Source organism: Python bivittatus, unplaced genomic scaffold (assembly GCF_059951505.1).
Source record: "Python bivittatus isolate LINGU-HERP-01145 unplaced genomic scaffold, Pbiv_v1 ctg000700_np1212, whole genome shotgun sequence".
Lineage (NCBI taxonomy): Eukaryota > Metazoa > Chordata > Lepidosauria > Squamata > Pythonidae > Python > Python bivittatus.
In genome coordinates, this window is record NW_028277098.1 from 74,169,047 (window position 1) to 74,187,440 (window position 18,394).

General features: G+C 42.3%; 1 protein-coding gene across 1 annotated transcript in view; it reads left to right on the forward strand.

The window, feature by feature from the left end:
- The window catches only part of MTCL2 (microtubule crosslinking factor 2), an 89,571-nt gene extending 74,228 nt beyond the window's left edge, over window positions 1–15,343 (forward strand). The window contains exons 11-15 of the mRNA XM_007419879.4: window positions 2,748–2,999; window positions 4,872–4,943; window positions 5,707–5,777; window positions 6,389–7,811; window positions 9,202–15,343. Coding sequence (XP_007419941.2) covers window positions 2,748–2,999; window positions 4,872–4,943; window positions 5,707–5,777; window positions 6,389–7,811; window positions 9,202–9,351 — 1,968 coding nt within the window. The 3' untranslated portion in view covers window positions 9,352–15,343. The remainder of the gene's footprint in view (window positions 1–2,747; window positions 3,000–4,871; window positions 4,944–5,706; window positions 5,778–6,388; window positions 7,812–9,201) is intronic.
- Window positions 15,344–18,394: the final 3,051 nt, after the last annotated feature.

Genomic DNA, 18,394 nt, shown 5'->3' on the forward strand with positions numbered 1-18,394 from the left:
AGGTCCCCATGCTTATGGTTCTGGGGGACTTCAACCTGCTGTCCCTGGGACAGTCCTCGGAGGCAGCTCAGGAGTTCATGGCTACCATGGCAGCCATGGGCCTGTCTCAAATTGTGCGGGACCCAACCTGAGACAGCGGCCACATGCCAGTCTTGGTCTTCTTGTCAGAGCAATGGCAAAATGAGCTGAGGGGAGATTTACAGTTTTCCCTGTTGTCATGGTCAGATCACGTCCTGGTGACCCTGAGTTTCTCCTATGCCACCCCCCTCCACAGGGAGGCAGGACCCATGCAGCTGGTCCACCCCTGGCGCCTGATTGCCCCGTTGGGGTTTCAGAGGGAGCTGGAGGATATTCCTGTGGATCTGCTGCATGGTCCAGTGGAGGCCTTGGCTGCTGCCTGGAATAGGGAGGCGGCCGGGGCCTTGGACAGGATTGTGCCTATGCGACCTCTCTTGCCACATCAGCCCTGACACTCCCCATGGTTTACGGAGGAGTTGAGGGTTCTGAGGAGGGTTAAGAGATGTCTAGAGCACCGCTGGAGGAAGACAAAGACCGAATCTGACCGAACACAGGTAAGAGCCGCTATCAAGGCCTACATTGTGGCAAAAAGGGCGGTGAAGCGCCAATACTTCTCCGCACTTATTGTGTCCGCAGACTGCCACCCAGCAGCCCTGTTTCAGATCACAAGATCCCTCCTTGGTAAGGGGGATCTGGTGATTCATTTGCAGGGCTGCGTGCAGGAATTTTCAGAGCATCTGCAGGACAAAATTGCTTGGATTCTTTCCAAGTTAGACTCTGAGCATGGGGCAGGGTCTGGGGAGATACCAGGGGATCATTCTTACCCAGTTATCTGGAAACAGTTTGATCCTGTTGTTCCTGAGGAAGTGGACAGAATCCTCCAGACTGTGAAGGCCACCACTTGCCATCTGGACCCATGCCCCTCCTGGCTGGTGAAAGCAGCTCAGGAGGTGACATGTGGTTGGATCCAGGGGATAGTTAATGCATCCTTGTGGGACGGAGTGTTTCCATCTGCCTTTAAAGAGGCGTTGGTGCACCCCCTCCTCAGGAAACCCTCCCTGGATCCTACCATACTGGACAATTTCCATCCAGTCTCCCACCTCACCTTTTTGGGGAAGGTGGTTGAGAAAGTGGTGGCATCACATCTCCAAAGGATTCTGGAGGAAACAGATTATCTGGACCCCTTCCAGTCAGGTTTCAGGCCTGGTTATGGAACAGAAACGGCATTGGTCTCACTTATGGATGATCTCTGGCGGGAGTGGAATAGTGGAAGTGCGACCATCCTTGCACTCCTTGATCTCTCAGTGGCTTTCGATACCATCAACCATGGTATCCTGTTGGGACGACTCAGGGAATCGGGGGTGTGCGGCACAGTCTTGTGCTGGTTCACCTCCTTTCTTCAGGGCCAATCCCAATTGGTGTTGATAGGGAGTGAGAGGTCCCATCCTCGGCCCCTCCTTTGTGGGGTGCCGCAGGGTTCGGTTCTCTCTCTGCTCCTGTTCAACATCTACATGGAACCGCTGGGTGAGATCTTCCGCCATCATGGGATGAGGTATCATCAGTATGCTGATCATACTCAATTATACATCTCCATCCCAGGTGAGGTAAGTGATGCCGTGACTGCCCTTTCGCGGTGCCTGGAGGCTGTAAGGGTCAGGATGGGGAACAACAGGCTTCAGCTGAACCCTGGTAAGACAGAGTGGCTGTGGGTTAATGGCTCCTCTATATCCAGGACTTTGTCATCTTTGGTGCTGGATGGGGTAGCACTGCCCCAGACAGACCCAGTGCATAATTTGGGGGTCCTCCTCGAAGAGCAGGTGGCAACCATGGCCAGGAGGGCCTTTGCACAACTTTGGGTTGTGCATCAGTTATGCCCTTTCCTAGATTGGGATGCCCTTCAAACTGTAGCTCATGCCCTTGTTATCTCCTAGATAGGCTGCTGCAATGCGCTCTACATGGGGCTACCCTTGAAGAGTATCCGGAAGCTACAGCTGGTTCAGAACATGGCCATGCAGGCTATCTTTGGAGCCCCAAGAAGGACCCATATAACACCGTTGCTCTGCGAGCTGCATTGGGTACCAGTTTGCTTCCAGGTCCAATTCAAGGTGTTGGTTATCGCCTTTAAAGCCCTACATGGCATGGGACCAGGTTACCTGAAGGACCGCCTCTTCCCCATGATTTCAACCCATCCCACCCAATCACAGAGAGAGGGCATGCTCCGAACCCCCTCAGTAAAAGAACTCTAACTAGCGGGGTCCAGAAGGTGGGCCTTCTCTGCTGTAGCCCCCGCTCTTTGGAATATCTTGCCCCCAGAGGTGAGATTGGCCCCCTCACTCCTGGCCTTCCAGAGGGCTTTGAAGACCTGGCTCTGGCATCTGGCCTGGGGTGGGGAGGGAAGACATGAGGTGTGGGGTTGGCTAGCCCCTTAGAGCCCTGGCGTTTGCTGCTCTGAACCATCGGCCTCCTGGACTCTTTCTTTTTTAGTAATTGTTTTATATAGCTTTTAGGTTTTATGTAATTGTATTTTTATTTATTGTTTTAATGAGTTGTAAGCTGCCCAGAATCCCCCATTAGGGGGAGATGGGCAGGGATAAATTTAATAAATTAATAAATAAATAAATAAATCTTTTTATCTTCTGGCAGAGTAGATAAAAGACTGAAATGGTCTTGCTCTTCCAAAACTGTAGCCGATGCCTTCGTTTTAATTAGTTTTCCTTTTGTCATTGCAGTTAGAAACTAAGACTGGGAAAGGTCTAACAGAGCGTGCTCTTTCTGAGTGGAAAACTGCTCTGAAGAGGGAACGGGAAGAGCATCAACATCTCCTAGCTGAATCATATAGTGCTGTTATGGACCTGACCAAGCAACTTCAAATCAGTGAGAAGAACTGGGACCAGGAAAAGCTGGAACTCTTGGATCGTTTTAAGGATGAACAGCAGCAGGCAGAGCAACAGGTGAAAGAGCTGCAGAACAAAATTAACCAGGTAGGAACCAAGAATGCATCTGAAATCTGTTTTGTCCTCCTAGCTCCGTTTTTTTTCTTCTTCTAGTAAATGTGACTGCGTGCGGTCTTTTTTCCTCAAAATTAATACTGCATACTGGATGTGAAGTCATGTGTCTTTAAGAATATACACAGCACAAGATGGCCGTTGAATTCAAATAACTGTTTAGCATTGTAGTAGTAATTAGTAATTTTTGGCCTCCCATTTTTTGTCTGCCTATCCATCTTCTCAGGATTGTTGTGAGGAGGTAAATCATATGGGCCGTACTGTCCCTCTTAGAGAAAGGGCAGGATAAAAATATAAATAACAATAAACAACGGCAAGGAACATGCACAGGCGTCCCTGTGCTATTCAAAATAAAGTAAAACAAATTACCCAAATCTTGTGGGATCACACAAATGAATGCCAAAATCATACATAAGTTGGCTATATAAACTGCTGGATGCACTTTCAGCTATTATGGCTGTGTTCACATGACATGGGCAGCCCAGTCCATCAATCCCCTCTTTACAGCATATGCCACTAGTACATATGATAGATGCACAGCGAAACCAGGAATGGTTTCCCAGCTACCTCAAAGACAGTTGAGTGAATGTCATTTCCTACAGGTTTCTCTTTCGACATTACCAAATAACTAAAGAAATAAAAAAAACTATGGTTGGCCTGATTGGGTTGGCACCTCCATGGGCAATGTTGGGAGAGGTTTACTTTCCCTTTCTGCACCTGTTTCATATGCCACCTCATCCTTCTGATTGTGAGCTATACGTGAAAGAGGCAGAGCTCCTAAAGCAGTTGTGATTTTCTATGCTAGCAGCAGGAGGAAAGTGCTAACTAAGTAGCCGTTAGCTGCCTCAACTCTCTGTCAAATTTAATAGCATACATGAATGACTGAGGAAGACAAATGTAACCCCAAATAACTGTAAATATTGACTGAGTTATGGTGTTCATGTTACATGTTAGTGCTCTGCCCCTTTGACCTAGTTATGGGAACAGGATCTATGTGGTCTCCTTTGGGAAGTAGAATAGTATAAAAATAAATTTAAAATGAACAATTATGTGACAGGGCCTTGTGAAAGTATTCACATATGGGCATGGAGCTTCTTGGTGCAAGATGAAGTTCTTGGCCAATCAGGGTGAATTGTGTGGGGGAGTGGGGTGTGGGGGAGGTATTTCCATATAAGTGTGTCTTATTCACATTGTCAAGAGAAACAGTATGATTCCTGTAACATAGGAATAGATGGTTTCCCAAGCAAAGAATCAGAGCATAAAAATCAAACTGTTGCATTCTGGAAAGCAAAGCACATACATCAGAGCAGTCTTCCCCAACTTGCTGCCAACCAGATGTTTTGTACTACAGCTTTTCAAATTCCAGGGCATGTGAAATTGCATTGAACTATTATTTCTTGCCACCCAATTTTTTTTTCCTGTTTATCAACCTTTATAAATAGACACTCCACCCCAAATATTATAGAAATAGAAATTTCGTATGCATTCAGATAAGTTACTGTTGGGACATTAATATGAAAAATTAGATGTTCCATCCTCAGTATTGTCAGTGGTCAGATAGATCCATCTGCCTCCCAGTGACATGCTGAACTAATTTCTTTGCCAGTTGTTAATGTTCTATTAACTGCAAAATTTATCCTAAGCTTGAGTTTCTGTATTACACATGGATTTTAGAGCTGATTGGGTAGCAATATTTGCCAGGAACAGTCAACATTTGCCCTACTATTGCCAAGTCAGTAAAAGGTCCCTGCAGATATTAAACTGTTGAAGTAAATAAGGATATCAAGGACAAATAAGTGCTTATGAGCAGGCTAAGCATTTGATAACTTTGTTTTGTAAACTATTCAGCTTCAGAAGGGAGCCAACCGATGGGCCTTAAAAGCCTCTGAAATGGAGAAGCATGGTAGTAGTTGGAAAGAGGTAAGCTGAATAAACATCACTTAATCTTAATGACAAGATCTAAAAGGACCAATGTTGGGCTTGGAGGAAATCCTGTCCCAGGAAGTTTTATTCATTTTTATTATTTATTATTATGATTTAGAGGCTGCCCAGCTCCAGATGACTCTGGGTGACTTACCCTTTAAAAGCAGGAAAAATTAAAATGAGAGTACAAATCATATGTATCCAGAAGAAAAAAACATACATGAGTAATATACAAAAAACCCTACAGGGGCTTGATAAGCAACCTTACCCCAAGGCCTGGGAGAACAGCCAGTTTTCAATGACTTTCTGAACCTTGTGAGTGTGGAAGCCTTATGGTTCTCTAGTGGGATGTTGTTCTCGAGGGTAGGCACCTCAGCAGAGTTGGGTATAAGCTATAGTCATAGGCTGGAGATAAAGGGTAGGGAATGATCACATGAACTTAGTGGCTTTTGACTAGATCCAGGAATAGATAGATCTTCGTGTGATCCAACAAAGCATGTAAAGTTTCAGATTCTTTCTAAGAAGCAGGTAGCATCTTGACAATTCTGGATTTCTGGGTTATGCTTCCATTAGTTATGTAGTTCACAATATCAGGAACAGAGCATCCTGTGTCCCGGAACTCTTTAGGCTATTTAAAGGCAAACAAGTGAAGTTTTAAATTCACATAGGGAACTGATACTTCTCTTACTTTATCTGAGTGTCTCTAAACTGACACAAGATCATAAAGCAGTTCATAAAAGCTTCTTTTATGTTATTTCAGACCCTCAATGAGAAAATCACTGACAAAGAGATTGCTTCTGAAATTGATATCAAAGGAAGTAATTTAAAAAGGTAGGATATCTACTAACTGATGGCCAGTCTATTTTTCAGTGGACATTTACTCTTCATAGTCAGAAAGAAAAGCATACTCTGGACATAGGATGTAGCATTACCTGTTTTGTCTGTGCACATAGGAAACTCTGTCTTATTCTGACACCATCAATAATTTGTATATTAGCATAAAATATCTGAGAATATTGTTTTTTGTCATCAAAAGAAAGTGGAACATTACCAATTTTTTTAGACCAATGACTAGCAGACTAGTGTTTTTATTCCACTCCCATGCTGAAAATCCAAAATATATCATTTTGATGCTGGCACTGTTTTTTAAATACAGAATTACTTATGCAAGCACCGAGTTTTCTCATTGGCAAAATTACATAAGGCATGAAAAATTGACTCAGGTCTGCAAATTCCATGCTTCCACCTATCTTCTGTCCATTCGGATAATAACTCCTGTTTTTGGTGCTTCCTCAGACATGTTAAGAGATGAATTGGAAAATGACAGGGGAATTGACTGATAGAATTGACAGGAGAAAAATAGGTATAACATAGGGAGGACACATAAAAATTCTCAATGCAGAAGTTATGCTGTTACTCATTGCCTTCTCTTGCCCACTTAGGACAAAGTCAGTTTCCTCCATGTCTGAATTTGAAAGTTTGCTTGATTGCTCTCCTTATCTTCCTGGCAAAAGCAGCACTGTGATTACAGACAATGCCCACAGCAGAAAGGGATCTCCAGCTACAGAGATTTTGCCTGACTCTACTGGGATTACTTCTGAGAACTATGCCTGTGTGAACAGTAAGCAACCTACACCTGAGAGCCTGGCCTCAGAGGGGCCGGATGCTTCCCCCTGTGAATGCATTCAGACAAATGACTTACCTATGTTGGAACAGACCCAGAAGCAAATGCAGAGGAGCTATACAGCTCCAGACAAGACTGGGATCCGCATATACTATAGCCCACCTGTAGTACGCAGGCTGGAACCTCCCCTAGTGCACAACAGAGAGGAGAAGATAATGGTTGAGCCTGGTTTCCTATTCACAATGGCTAAGCCTAAGGAGGAGTCGGACAGCTCAGGAAATATGTACAGTCGGTGGTTGTGTAACTTCTCCAAGCAGCATCGGGAATTACTTGATGGTAGTACTGTTAGTGAGAAAGCTGTAACTCCAGTGTCCAAATTTCCACCATCCCTGCATGACCTTGAAATTTCTGGCAACATGAGTGATGACATGAAGGAGATCACCAATTGTGTTCGTCAAGCTATTCGTTCCAGTTCCCTAGAAAGAAAGGTTAAGAGCACTTCTAGCCAGACAGTGGGATTGGCCAATGTTGGCACCCAGACTATTCAGACTGTCAGTATTGGTTTGCAGACAGACATACCCAGAGGAAGCATCCACAGTAGCAAAAGCTGGTCTCCACGAAGCTCCTCCCTTGTGTCTGTGCGTAGCAAGCAGATTTCAACATCCCTGGACAAAGTCCATTCCAGGATTGAACGGCCCTGTTGCTCCCCCAAATATGGCTCTCCCAAACTCCAAAGAAGATCATCATCTAAGCTGGATAATTCCAAGGACCGAAGTTTGTGGAACCTCCATCAGAGTAAGCAAAATGGCTCAGCCTGGGCTCGGTCCACCACTACTAGAGACAGTCCTGTTCTGAGCAACATTAATGATGGCCTGTCTAGCTTATTCAATGTTGTGGAGCATTCTGGGAGCACAGAGTCCATATGGAAGCCAGGATGCCAGGAAAGTAAAGCCAAGCCAGAAGCACCTAAATATGGGATAGTGCAAGAGTTTTTCCGGAATGTGTGTGGTAGAACTCAAAGTCCCACTTTGGCTCCTGACAAGAAAGACCCAGTTGGAGGTGACAACAGTAACAAGAAGCCAGAACATTCCTCAGCAATGCTCCAGCAGTCTGAAAACACCTCCAAAAAAACTACAAAGCAGAGCTGCAATGAGGAACCAAAGCTGTCCATTCTAAGCCAAGGTGGCAAGGACAGAACCTTAAAGGAGACTGATGCCATTTCTGCTACTATTGCCAATGAGGTAATATTTGTTGTAAGATATGAAATATATGTCTTAATAGCAGAAGCAAACCAGTTTTTAGCCTTCTCCCCAGCCTTGAATTAAAAAATAGCATAGGATATTTTCTATCCTCTAAAAATGGGAAGGCTGAAACATAAAGACGTCAATGGCTTTCATAATGTTTTGGTTTGGACTGCACAGTGGTTAAATTTTTTTTAAAATAAGTCTGGTAATCATATCTGCCTGGGAGACCCATGAAAGATATTTATTCTAACTGCATGAAACCAAGGAATGTATTAATAATATGTGCCTTCAACACTCACATTTTCTTTCCAGATCAGGGTTAATTTATAGTCTAGGCATTGTTGACTTCAATAGCTACTCATCCTTCTTTCATACGATATCTGTTTTAGGAATGAAGTTACAGGCAAATTATTACCAATAACCTGAAGTAAAGTATGCTAGATATCAGGACATACCTAAGTTAGAGGTTGAACATACACTGCACCCTTAATTAACATTTATATATTACATTTCATTTGTCCAGAATAATTTAAATAAATCTGAAAAATAGATCTATCTACATACTGCTTATATGTGATGAGATAAGTATAATGTAGTAAGCCTTACCCCTTCCAGTTTTTACCTATTTTTCCTCTGGGTTTCCTTGCTATATCAATCCATTTTTCTAGCTGAGAAACCCTACAGAATTCCTCAGTGCATTAATTGCTCTCTCACTTGGTACACTGCCACCCTCTATTTTACCTTGGGGTTACTGTTATTTCCTTCCACCCTTTCCTGGGCTATCTCTTGGATTAGATACTAATTAATATCTAATTTGTACTAGATTAGATACTGCCCTTGGCTTTTATGTATATCCACAGCAACTGAGCACTAAGAGGAGTGTGGTTTCCAAAGAGCAAACCAGTAAATTAGCAAATATTAAGTTTTATTGGATTTAACACAAAACAAGATAACTTTCTAGCCTACAGTAGGGATTATATTAGAGACAAAGGGGGAAAAAAAACAGAAATAGGGAAAGAAGTATATGGAGCTATAAATATCAGCCTCAGCACAGAGGAAATATAAACCTGACATGCCTTAGCTTGTCACTCTGAGTGAACACCTTCCTTCATGAATTCTTTCCTGAAAAATGGGTAGTTGGTTCTAACTGCTGACTTTTTTCATTGAACAGTTCTTTCTTTTGCCAAGAAAAAGGAAACTAACTCTAATGGCTATAAACAGTTGAGTGCAACAGGCCTCAGTATAATGTAGGTGAGAGCAAGAACACAGAATCCTGCTTGAAGGAATTTACTGCTAAGGGTAATGTGAAGATTCCTGCTCTTAGTCACCATCTCAGGTCTTATTTGAGCCTGTTCTTTTTCACTCAATAATGCTTTTCTCTTTGCAGGATATTGCTTGTGATTGCAGCTCCCAGTCGTTGACTTCCTGTTTTGCTCGGTCATCACGTTCAACTGTCCGACATTCCCCTTCTAAGTGCAAATTGCATCCCTCTGATGGCAGCCGGGTGGAGGAGAAAATAGGGCCCTTGAGTGAGTGAGAGGACTGCCATTGATGATGGAAGAACAACTTTGCCCTGGCGCTACCAATCTCTTTGGCACTTCTAGGACTGGCTGTTCCTGAGCCAGCCACAGCTAAGGAATATTGCTCTTTGATGGTTGGAGCAATATCTCCTGACTTCTTGTAGCTCATGGAGGAGACCTGCAATGCAGAACCTGCATGGCATAACCAGGGACAGAATGGAAGTCTCTATGGGGTTATGGGTTCCTGTCCCTGGAAACCTTTCTGTCCCTTCCTGCCCACTCACAACAGAAATTTGAGCTGTGGGAGCTGAATGCTGCCAGAATCTAACAAATCAATCTTTTGCTGCGTTCATGGCATTGGAAGTGTGCGCGCGCGCAAGTGTGTTGCATTTCCCAGTTCAAGGAGACGTCTCTTTTTTCATTTGGTAAGGGCATTGTGGGAAAAGACATCAGGGAATACCGTGAGCCTGCTTGTTGTGCCTGCCTGCTTAGTCTGTAGGGGAGAAGACATCAGAGAGATTAAGAAGGTGCTGCTTTCAAGAATCAGATGCTTGTATACAGAGAGAGAGAGAAACAGAGCAGACTGAGGAGAGGAGGAGAAAGTCAAGGCTTTGCTTAGGAATTCCACTATAGTACCAGCCCTCTGGACTAGGTTGAATAAGCAGGCTGAACACTGATCAATTTTGTTCTGTCATTATATTGGGAAGGATAGTTTTCCTCAGGTGTGATCAGCCTATGGCACTGCTATTAAGCCTCACACTCAGCCTGCATTATGCTAGATACCAGCCACACAATTGAACATATTGTAGTGGTGCCAGCAGTCACATCAGGTCTCACTAAAAAAAAAAGGGGGGGGGGTCAGTACATTTTATTGCCCGCTTTTAGCAGTCTGGTTTAAGTACCAGCACCAGGGAAAACATGGCATACGTTGCCTTCCTGGCCATATGCATCAGACTTCCTGTGATAACTGAAAGGTGCAAATGGAGCTGGACTTTTGTCTTTAGGTTGTAGATGTCTTCTCTTCTCTCTGGTTAAGAACAAGTATTGGCCACTGTTTCTGTGTTTGAATGGCCAGAGTATAAATCCAGGGAATTTATAAAAATGGCATGCTGAAGCCTCCATATCTCCAGACTGCCTTGTTTCCTTAATGCAGATGATGGTGCTATAGCTCTTATGAAAAATTATTTCAACTTTTTTCTAGTGGAAATCTCAATATCTTTGTGACCAACAGACTTCCGTATTTTAAGGTGTGGGCAGGGAATAGCAAAGTGCAGAGCTGAATAAGCACAGGCCAGATAAAACATTCCAGATTCCTGGGAAGGTTGTATGCAGCTTTACATCTCAGGATGGGACTTCTCACAATCACCCCAGCTAGCACTTCATTCACGAAACAGTCTCTTGGTTATTAGATCCTTGCATTCCCTTTTTGCGGTTTAGGGAGGAGGGGAAATGTTGGTACTTCATCTGAATTTGTAGCACAGTCGTGTTATTGCAGATTCTTAAGTCTTCTTCAGGATCCCTAAAACAAAAGAAAGTCACTTGGTGACCTCAGTACAGGTAGTCCTTGGTTAACAACTGTAATTGGGGCTGGAATTTCCATTGCTAAGCGATGCGTCATAAAGCGCAATGTCATGTGACTGCACTGCTTAGCGATGGCGGTTACGGTAGTCCCCAGTTATCATTGTCAAGTGAGGATCTCACATGATCATGACTTCTGACTTCTTGCCAACTTCCCCACTGACTTTGCTTGTGGGAAACAGGCAGGGAAGGTCGCAAATTGTGATCACGTGACTGCAGGACACTGCAATGGTCAGAAATCTGGGATGGTTGCTGAGCATCTGGATCTCAGCCATTTGACTGCAGGGGCAATGCACTGGCTATAACTTTGAGGACTGATCATAGCTACCACTCGTTCAGTGCCATCACAAGTTTGAACAGGCACTAAACAAGTGGTCATTAAACAAGGACCACTTGTACCACAAACAGCTTCCTTATGTGTAAGCTCATCACTTTGTGCACTAGAAACAAAAGGTAAAAGTGTCGTCTTTGAATAGAGAGGGAGAGACCCAGCCCTCCTGGCACTCTATCACTTGACAATACAACTTGGGGCCAGAAGTTTGATTTCTTCTGTATATTAAAGCAAGGCAGGGTAAAGATTGCAGGCTTATAGAATTCTCTCTACCCCTTTTATAATAGTTCTGCTCTGGGTCATGTGGCTGGAGGAGGGCAGGGCCTTAGAATGGAGGTGTGGCTAATGTGAGCTGCCCTGAGTTATGCTTAAAGGTGGGCAGCCACACAAATCTTTTAAACAAATTTTAAGTAACTAAACATCTTGAGCTGCTCTCTAGGTGCCTCTCCCATCAGGATGCATTAGGGGAATTTCAACAACCTGTGGAACCAGTTCATTTTCAAACTCTTCAACCCCCCCCCCCCATTGGTCCCTCTATGTTCCATTTTCAGAGAGTTATCCTGCAAGTGGGTGGGCAAAATCCTGACTAACTTTGCATAATTTCTTTCTAGCATTCCAAATATCCTGCATATAGAAGGCTGTATGTCAATTGGAAGATTAAAACTCTCTCCCTGACATGACAACTATTCCAAATAATGGAACTTTTGGTTTGAAAGTTTTCTAAATATGCTGCAAACCCCAATTGCTTTCTCAGTTGGAATTGTCACATAGAAAAAAGGACACATTTGCTAATTTCTCACAGAACTGCTCTTGAATAAAGATGTAGTAAAATCTGACCGGTCCATATCACATAGTTAGTCTGATCATCAAAGTCTACAGGGAAGAAAAACATTTTTTCCTGGCTTCTTTCATTAGTAATTGAGATATAGGTTTGGGAAATCTAAAACTACTAAGTTGTCTTTCAAATTCATAAATCATTGCAAACAACATTTTCTAATCCTAACCCTAACCCCTTCTAGAAACTGCACATTTTGAATGATTTTCAGTACAATTCTGTATTTATAACTTGTACTTCATCTTTTTAATTTCTATTTTTCACTACTGTGAGCAAATATTTTTTGTCATTTGCATGACAAAATTCAGGAGTTTCTAGTCCAGTTCACTGTCAAAATAATTAGAATGGTAGGAATATAAACGCCTCTATCATCCTGTTATTAATGGGTTGCTTTGGATGGGGGCAGTGGCATGCCTTTGTGAATGTTTACAGTTGAAAAGATATATGAAAACCTACTCTAAATTCTCTGCAATCTAACCTGGATTTTGCAAGGTATAAATGACGCTGAACGTATGTATTTATTTTGCCTAATTTATTCTCATGTAGAAGCCCAGGGAGAGGGCTACACATTGGGAAGCGGGGCCTCTTTCTTTCCAAGTGGGGCCTTTGGACAAGCCTGCTGAGCTAGTCCTTTGCCACTTCAGAATTCCCAGGACCACCCATTCCATTGTCCATGACTTTCAAGCACATCTACACTTCCCCAAAGATTAGAAACCAATTGCACTGAACATCCATTTCAACTGTAGCCATAATAATACCAGATCACAATCCAACTAAGGAGAATGATGGAGATTGTGTCATCAGCTGTTTGCCCCATTTTGTATTCCTCTCTGAGAAGCGGTCCCCCTAATAGCTAGAATGGAGTGGTTGTGTATTTTTCTGTTACAAAGGCATTTCTGAGGCTTGGAGTTATGTGAGTTACATTCTCAGATAACATCAGGGCAATTGCCTTGGTTCTTCTGAATGTTCTGCAGTAATCAGCTCTGTCAATCCCCCCCCCCCCCCGAGTATTAACTGAAAGAGATGAAGACTCAATTCATGAAGAAATAATTTAGGAACAGATTATTCCTCTGGGATCCCCATTAGGGATCTCTAAATGAGCTTTCTTATTTTTTGCCCAGTGAGTGATGGGTACCTACTCTTCCTGCAGCCTACCTTCCTATTTGGACTCAAAGGTCCAGGTTGCTGTTCCTAACTAGGAAGGTGCTTTAGGAGACCTAACCTGCAGCTTCAGCTGTGTATGTTTTCTCAGAAATAAGTGAATTTTATGGAGCTTACTTGTGAGCAAAAATTCACTATATTGTATCTGAAAGTGAAAGATGGAAACAAAACAACTTAGGGAATTTGACAAATTCATACCACATAGAATGAATCTTGAATTAAAGCAGAAAAGTTAAATGAACATGGTTAAAGGATTTCCCTGCTTCTAGCTAACATCTTTATTATTCCAGGAGCCTGCCTATGGCTTGGTCAGACTCACGGAACAGTTTTAGAAACAAAAGCTGGGTAATCTCTACAGCCAATCAATATTGTTTCATTTTTCCCCAGCCATTATCTGTCTTCAAACAGATATTTATTCTGAAGTTTATTTGAAGCCCAGTGACTGTTATTTGAAAGTATATCTTCAGTCATGCTTTCTAACGGAACAGGCCATAGCTGAGGAATCCCTTATAACACTGAAAGTTTCTTTAAATACTAGCATACTCCAAATTTGCAGGTAGGGTTGATGAGCTGGGTAGATTAACTAAAATAAATATACCTATTTATGGATTTGCAGGTACAGAACAGTTAGCAGTAACCTTGCACATCAGTGCATAAGCTAATGTTTTTCTCAGGGCAGGCAACCAACTCCTAATATGGAAGTGGGAGATTCTTTCAAAATATTAGAAGTGTGGGGGGGATCCAAATAAAAGTAACAAATGCCTTTAGATATCTTCAGATAAAAGTCAGTGATTTGCAAAGGGTACAGCAGGTCATTGCCGAGTTGAACAATAGTGAGGCTCATAGGCATCTGTGGAGGGTCAAGAGAGGAACAAGGGATAAAACCTAAATCATGATGCAAACACTGCGACTTACATATTCCATCAGATGTTGGGATGCAAGTATGTAAGAGTGGAATTTGCATCAAGGTTTCATCATGGCTTGCTAAGACTGCCGCTGATAAGCTTGTAACACTGCCTTGGCAAAGGGAAGGGGAAAACCACCAGCATCATGTTGCTTATACTCGTGTACAGCCAGTTCCTGTTTTTTTTTAATTGCATTCACATGCAAAAGGATGTGATGTTTTCTGTATCTAACTTCAGACATGAATAGCTTGTGATATTATTGCTCTTAAAACCAAATGCATTTAAAATGAGAATGAATTTTTACTGAGTACTAGAAATCAAAACCAGAATAATGTGCAGCTAATGAGGGATAGTGGGCCAAAACTAAGGGAATTGCATCAGGGAAGGACTTCAAGTACATGACCCCATATTCCCAGATCATGTGAGACTCAGTATCTTGGTATTCAGTCTTGAGGGCCATGGGTTGACAGCTCAACCTAATTAGCTTTAATCCCAGCGAACTCTTATTTCCCATACCTAGGTAACTGAGTAATTTCCTTTTAGCAGGCCAGCAAGATCCATGCAAATCTCACATCTATGGCCTTGTTCTTTACCTACGCCCAGTTGAAGGTGTGTTCTAATTGCTACTAAGAATCTAGTGGCTTTTGACACCTAGGCTGCACCATCTTCACAAGCGCCTACTGTTCCCGGGAAACAAAGGTATTGTCCACCTAGCTCTTACTGTTGTCATCCACGTACAATATTGGGCAGAGGCTGGGCCTGTTTTTATATGAAGTACAGCACATAAAGCAGACACTAGCCGCTAACCAGTAACAACTCAGCCTGGATAGCTTTTCTAGGGCAGCCACTTTCCCTTTGCTGCATGAGTTTGTAAATGGGGGTGGGCAAGGGATAGAATTTACAATGGTTGCTACTTCATGATGTAAATACTTTTGGGGGTGGTTTTTAGTGTTTTCATTGGGAACTTCTTCCTTTTTTACCAACTTCTACTTTGGGGACTGTTTGTTTCATTTTTATTGACGCCTTTTAATTATTTGTAAATTTATAAGTTTGTCTTATTCTGTAAATAATTGTTCTGAATATTTCTGAGTATGGAGTTAATGGAACCTGGGACATTTTTGTCATTTACAAGTAGCAGCCCTGTGCCTCAGACAAGATTTGTTTAGCATCCCTTTTGCCAATAAAGTCTGAATCACCAAGACGTCTTGATGCTTATTTTGGTTGCACTTTGCTTTGGCATAGCTGATGGAAACCTGGTGACCAAGGGCATCCAGAGATGTGGACAGTATGTCGCCCAGACCTTTTCATGGAATGCCCTTGTCATCTTCCAATTTGGAAAAAAGAATCTCAGCAAAATCTGCACCACATGGAGCACTGTCTGCACTTGATGGCTATTCTAGGAACTGTTCTATCAAAATTGCCCTGAGCTAATTCAGCTATGAGGCTTTTCCCCTGCCCAGCAGATTAAGTAATCATGTCCTATTTTTCTGTATCCCGGTCTCCAAGGAAGGATGTCTATCTGAAGGTGCAAATATTTCTCTATTCTTCTGCATCCACCATAACACTCAGTTCACAGCTTCCTGTTCTGTATCTAAATGTGCAAGACATCCATGCCAAACTCAGCAACATGTATATGCTGTTGGAAGGTTAATTCAATTCATTGAAATGTATTTGTCCATTGTCCTCTTTTCATTTTCACACCTCCAAGTATGAATACCTTCAGTTTGTATTGTGTCTGAATGAATAAGTGCATGTATGAACTCAGTCATTTCAATCAAGTGTAGCCAAACTTCAAGGGCTTGTTAAATGTTTAAATAAGAAGGCACTTTTAAAAGGCAACCCAAGTGCTGAAGAGGTGCAAACCATTCCCTTTTCAAGCTATTTTCCTGCTCATTATTAGCCCCCTGCTTTTCTTCCTGCAGAGTATCAGATGCATATGAAAACCCCTGGCATAAAAACAGTCTGGGGAATGCATTATTTAGGGGACTGGCTCAAATTGCAGACTTCTGAGGCCACTTTTAATTAATGAAAGTGAAAATAGTCCACCCAGGGCTTTGTGTTTGCTCCTGACAGCAAGGGAATAGGTCGGGGATTGTCTGACAAAGCTATATGGAAGGGTAATTCTATTTTCCTTCTAAGCTAAGGAGGACTGTCCCAAACGTTTCTGCCTTCTCTTCTTCCCATTGCTCCAACCCCCATACAAAGTGAGTTTATTCATACTCCCATTTGAAATGAAACCACTATATGTGACCCACAGTTAACTGTTAAGTGACACTGGTTTCAGTTTAAAAAAGAATTAGCTAATATAGGAAAGCTAGATCTATCAGTCTAAACTGCTTCATGAACAGAATCTCTTTCCTGAAAATAACAGCGCTGAGATGGAAAGCTTTATGCTGACTTTATAGACTTCCTGAACAGGTCTTTTATGAAAACCTTGGGAAACCCTGCCCCCCCCCCCCCAGTTTTAAGGAGTATTTTTTTGATATAGCAAGTGCCCCCCCCCCGCCCAATATTTCATACAGCTTCCCATGTGAATGTGAATTCACTTAGAGTTGCCCATCTCAAAATTCTGGGATTCTGTGTATACATGGCTTCTTTTCTGTGTCTCAAAGGCTGCAGAATAAGGCCATTGTTGTCTGTGTTATACATATCACAAACACACACAAAAAAAGGATGAGGAAAAACTCCAGATGCATAGAAAATGATAAAAAATAATTTCTTATACTTGGAATTTTTCCTACTTGACTATTTTACTCATGTATATTTTTTCCTGGCTTGTAATAATCTCTAGTTGAATAGATTTTTGATGCATTGAGAGAACTGACAGAACTAATTAGGATAGGCATTTAATGCTAAAACATGCTCTGCAGCAAGAGGCCTCAGGTTTGAATGCTACCACTTGTTCCAGTTTAGAGCCCTGAAAATATTTTTATTTTGTGTTCAGCTAATCATGATCATCTGCACATCTGAAGGTAGGGTTTAGTGCTATCCATAGTGAATATTAATCCTAGTTTGTCCAGATGTAGGAATACTAATTTTTTGAAAATGGTAATAAAAATATCCAATCTTTTCAAACTCACATTGGAGGGTGCTGGAAGTACAGAAACACATGGTTTCTGTACATGGCTTGCCATGTAACACTAAATTATAGATGACCAATATGTGTGAAAGCCAGTTTGGTGAAGTGGTTTAAGGCACCAGGCTAAAAACCAGGAGACTCTAAGTTCTAGTCCTGCCTTAGACATGAAACCAGTTGGGTAATTTTGGGTCAGTCATTCAGTCTCCCACAGTCCTAGAAAGAAGGCAAAGGCAAATCACTTCCAAAAATGTTGCCAAGGAAGCTGTAGGGACTTGTCTAGGCAGTCAGCAGGAGTCTTAACTAAAGGCACCAAAAAAAAAAGTGTGAACATGGAAAATGTGGTGGTGGGGGGGCATATTTTACTGTGCCAGATTTTGCCAAACAGTCCCCTGAAAGCAGCATCTATTTGTTGCTTTCAGTAGCTACTCAAAATCATATGAGGAACACTTTTATGTTTGTAGTATGTAAATAAGTTTTCAAAGTCACGTAATGCTTTTTATTTCCCATATGGGTGGGTTGTGAGAAGAAGAACAAATTGGGATTGCATCTTTTATCTTTACTTTCCAGGTCCTCATTTTAGGGCAATGATGCATAAAGATACCATTCCAGTATAATTCTTAACACATTTGATTGTCTCCTGAGCCTGTCTAGCCAAAGAATATATCTAGCTACCCAATTTGCCTCCGTTGAGCTTTGCCATACCTCAGAATACCTGAGCATAAATTATGTTGCCAAGAAGAACTTTACCCCATTTCATACACACGTGTGTGGTAAGATCAGGAGGAATATATGGCAAACGAGTGCTTTGGAGCAGGCAGGGCACATACCTGGCACTTGCCTGCAACATGTTAAACCAAACTGGCTTTTCCCAGAACCAGATGGCAGTGTCGATAAAGTTGTAGGATTGCAGGAAAAAGCATGCCCCTTTTGCCTTTCAATCCAAAACTTTGGACAGTCAGAGTAACTTAACATAGGCTCAATTGTTTGCCAGCTTTTCCCTGCATACAAGAAAAAAAATTGCTTATGCTCAGCCTGTTGATATTGGGTAGCTTTTCCTCTGGAATTTTATCTTGGTATTGAACGTTGGCCCAAAATATAGCCATAGCAGGCAGAAGACTGGCTCTCTGATTTTAATACATAGGGTCACCAATACATATTTTCCCCAATCTTT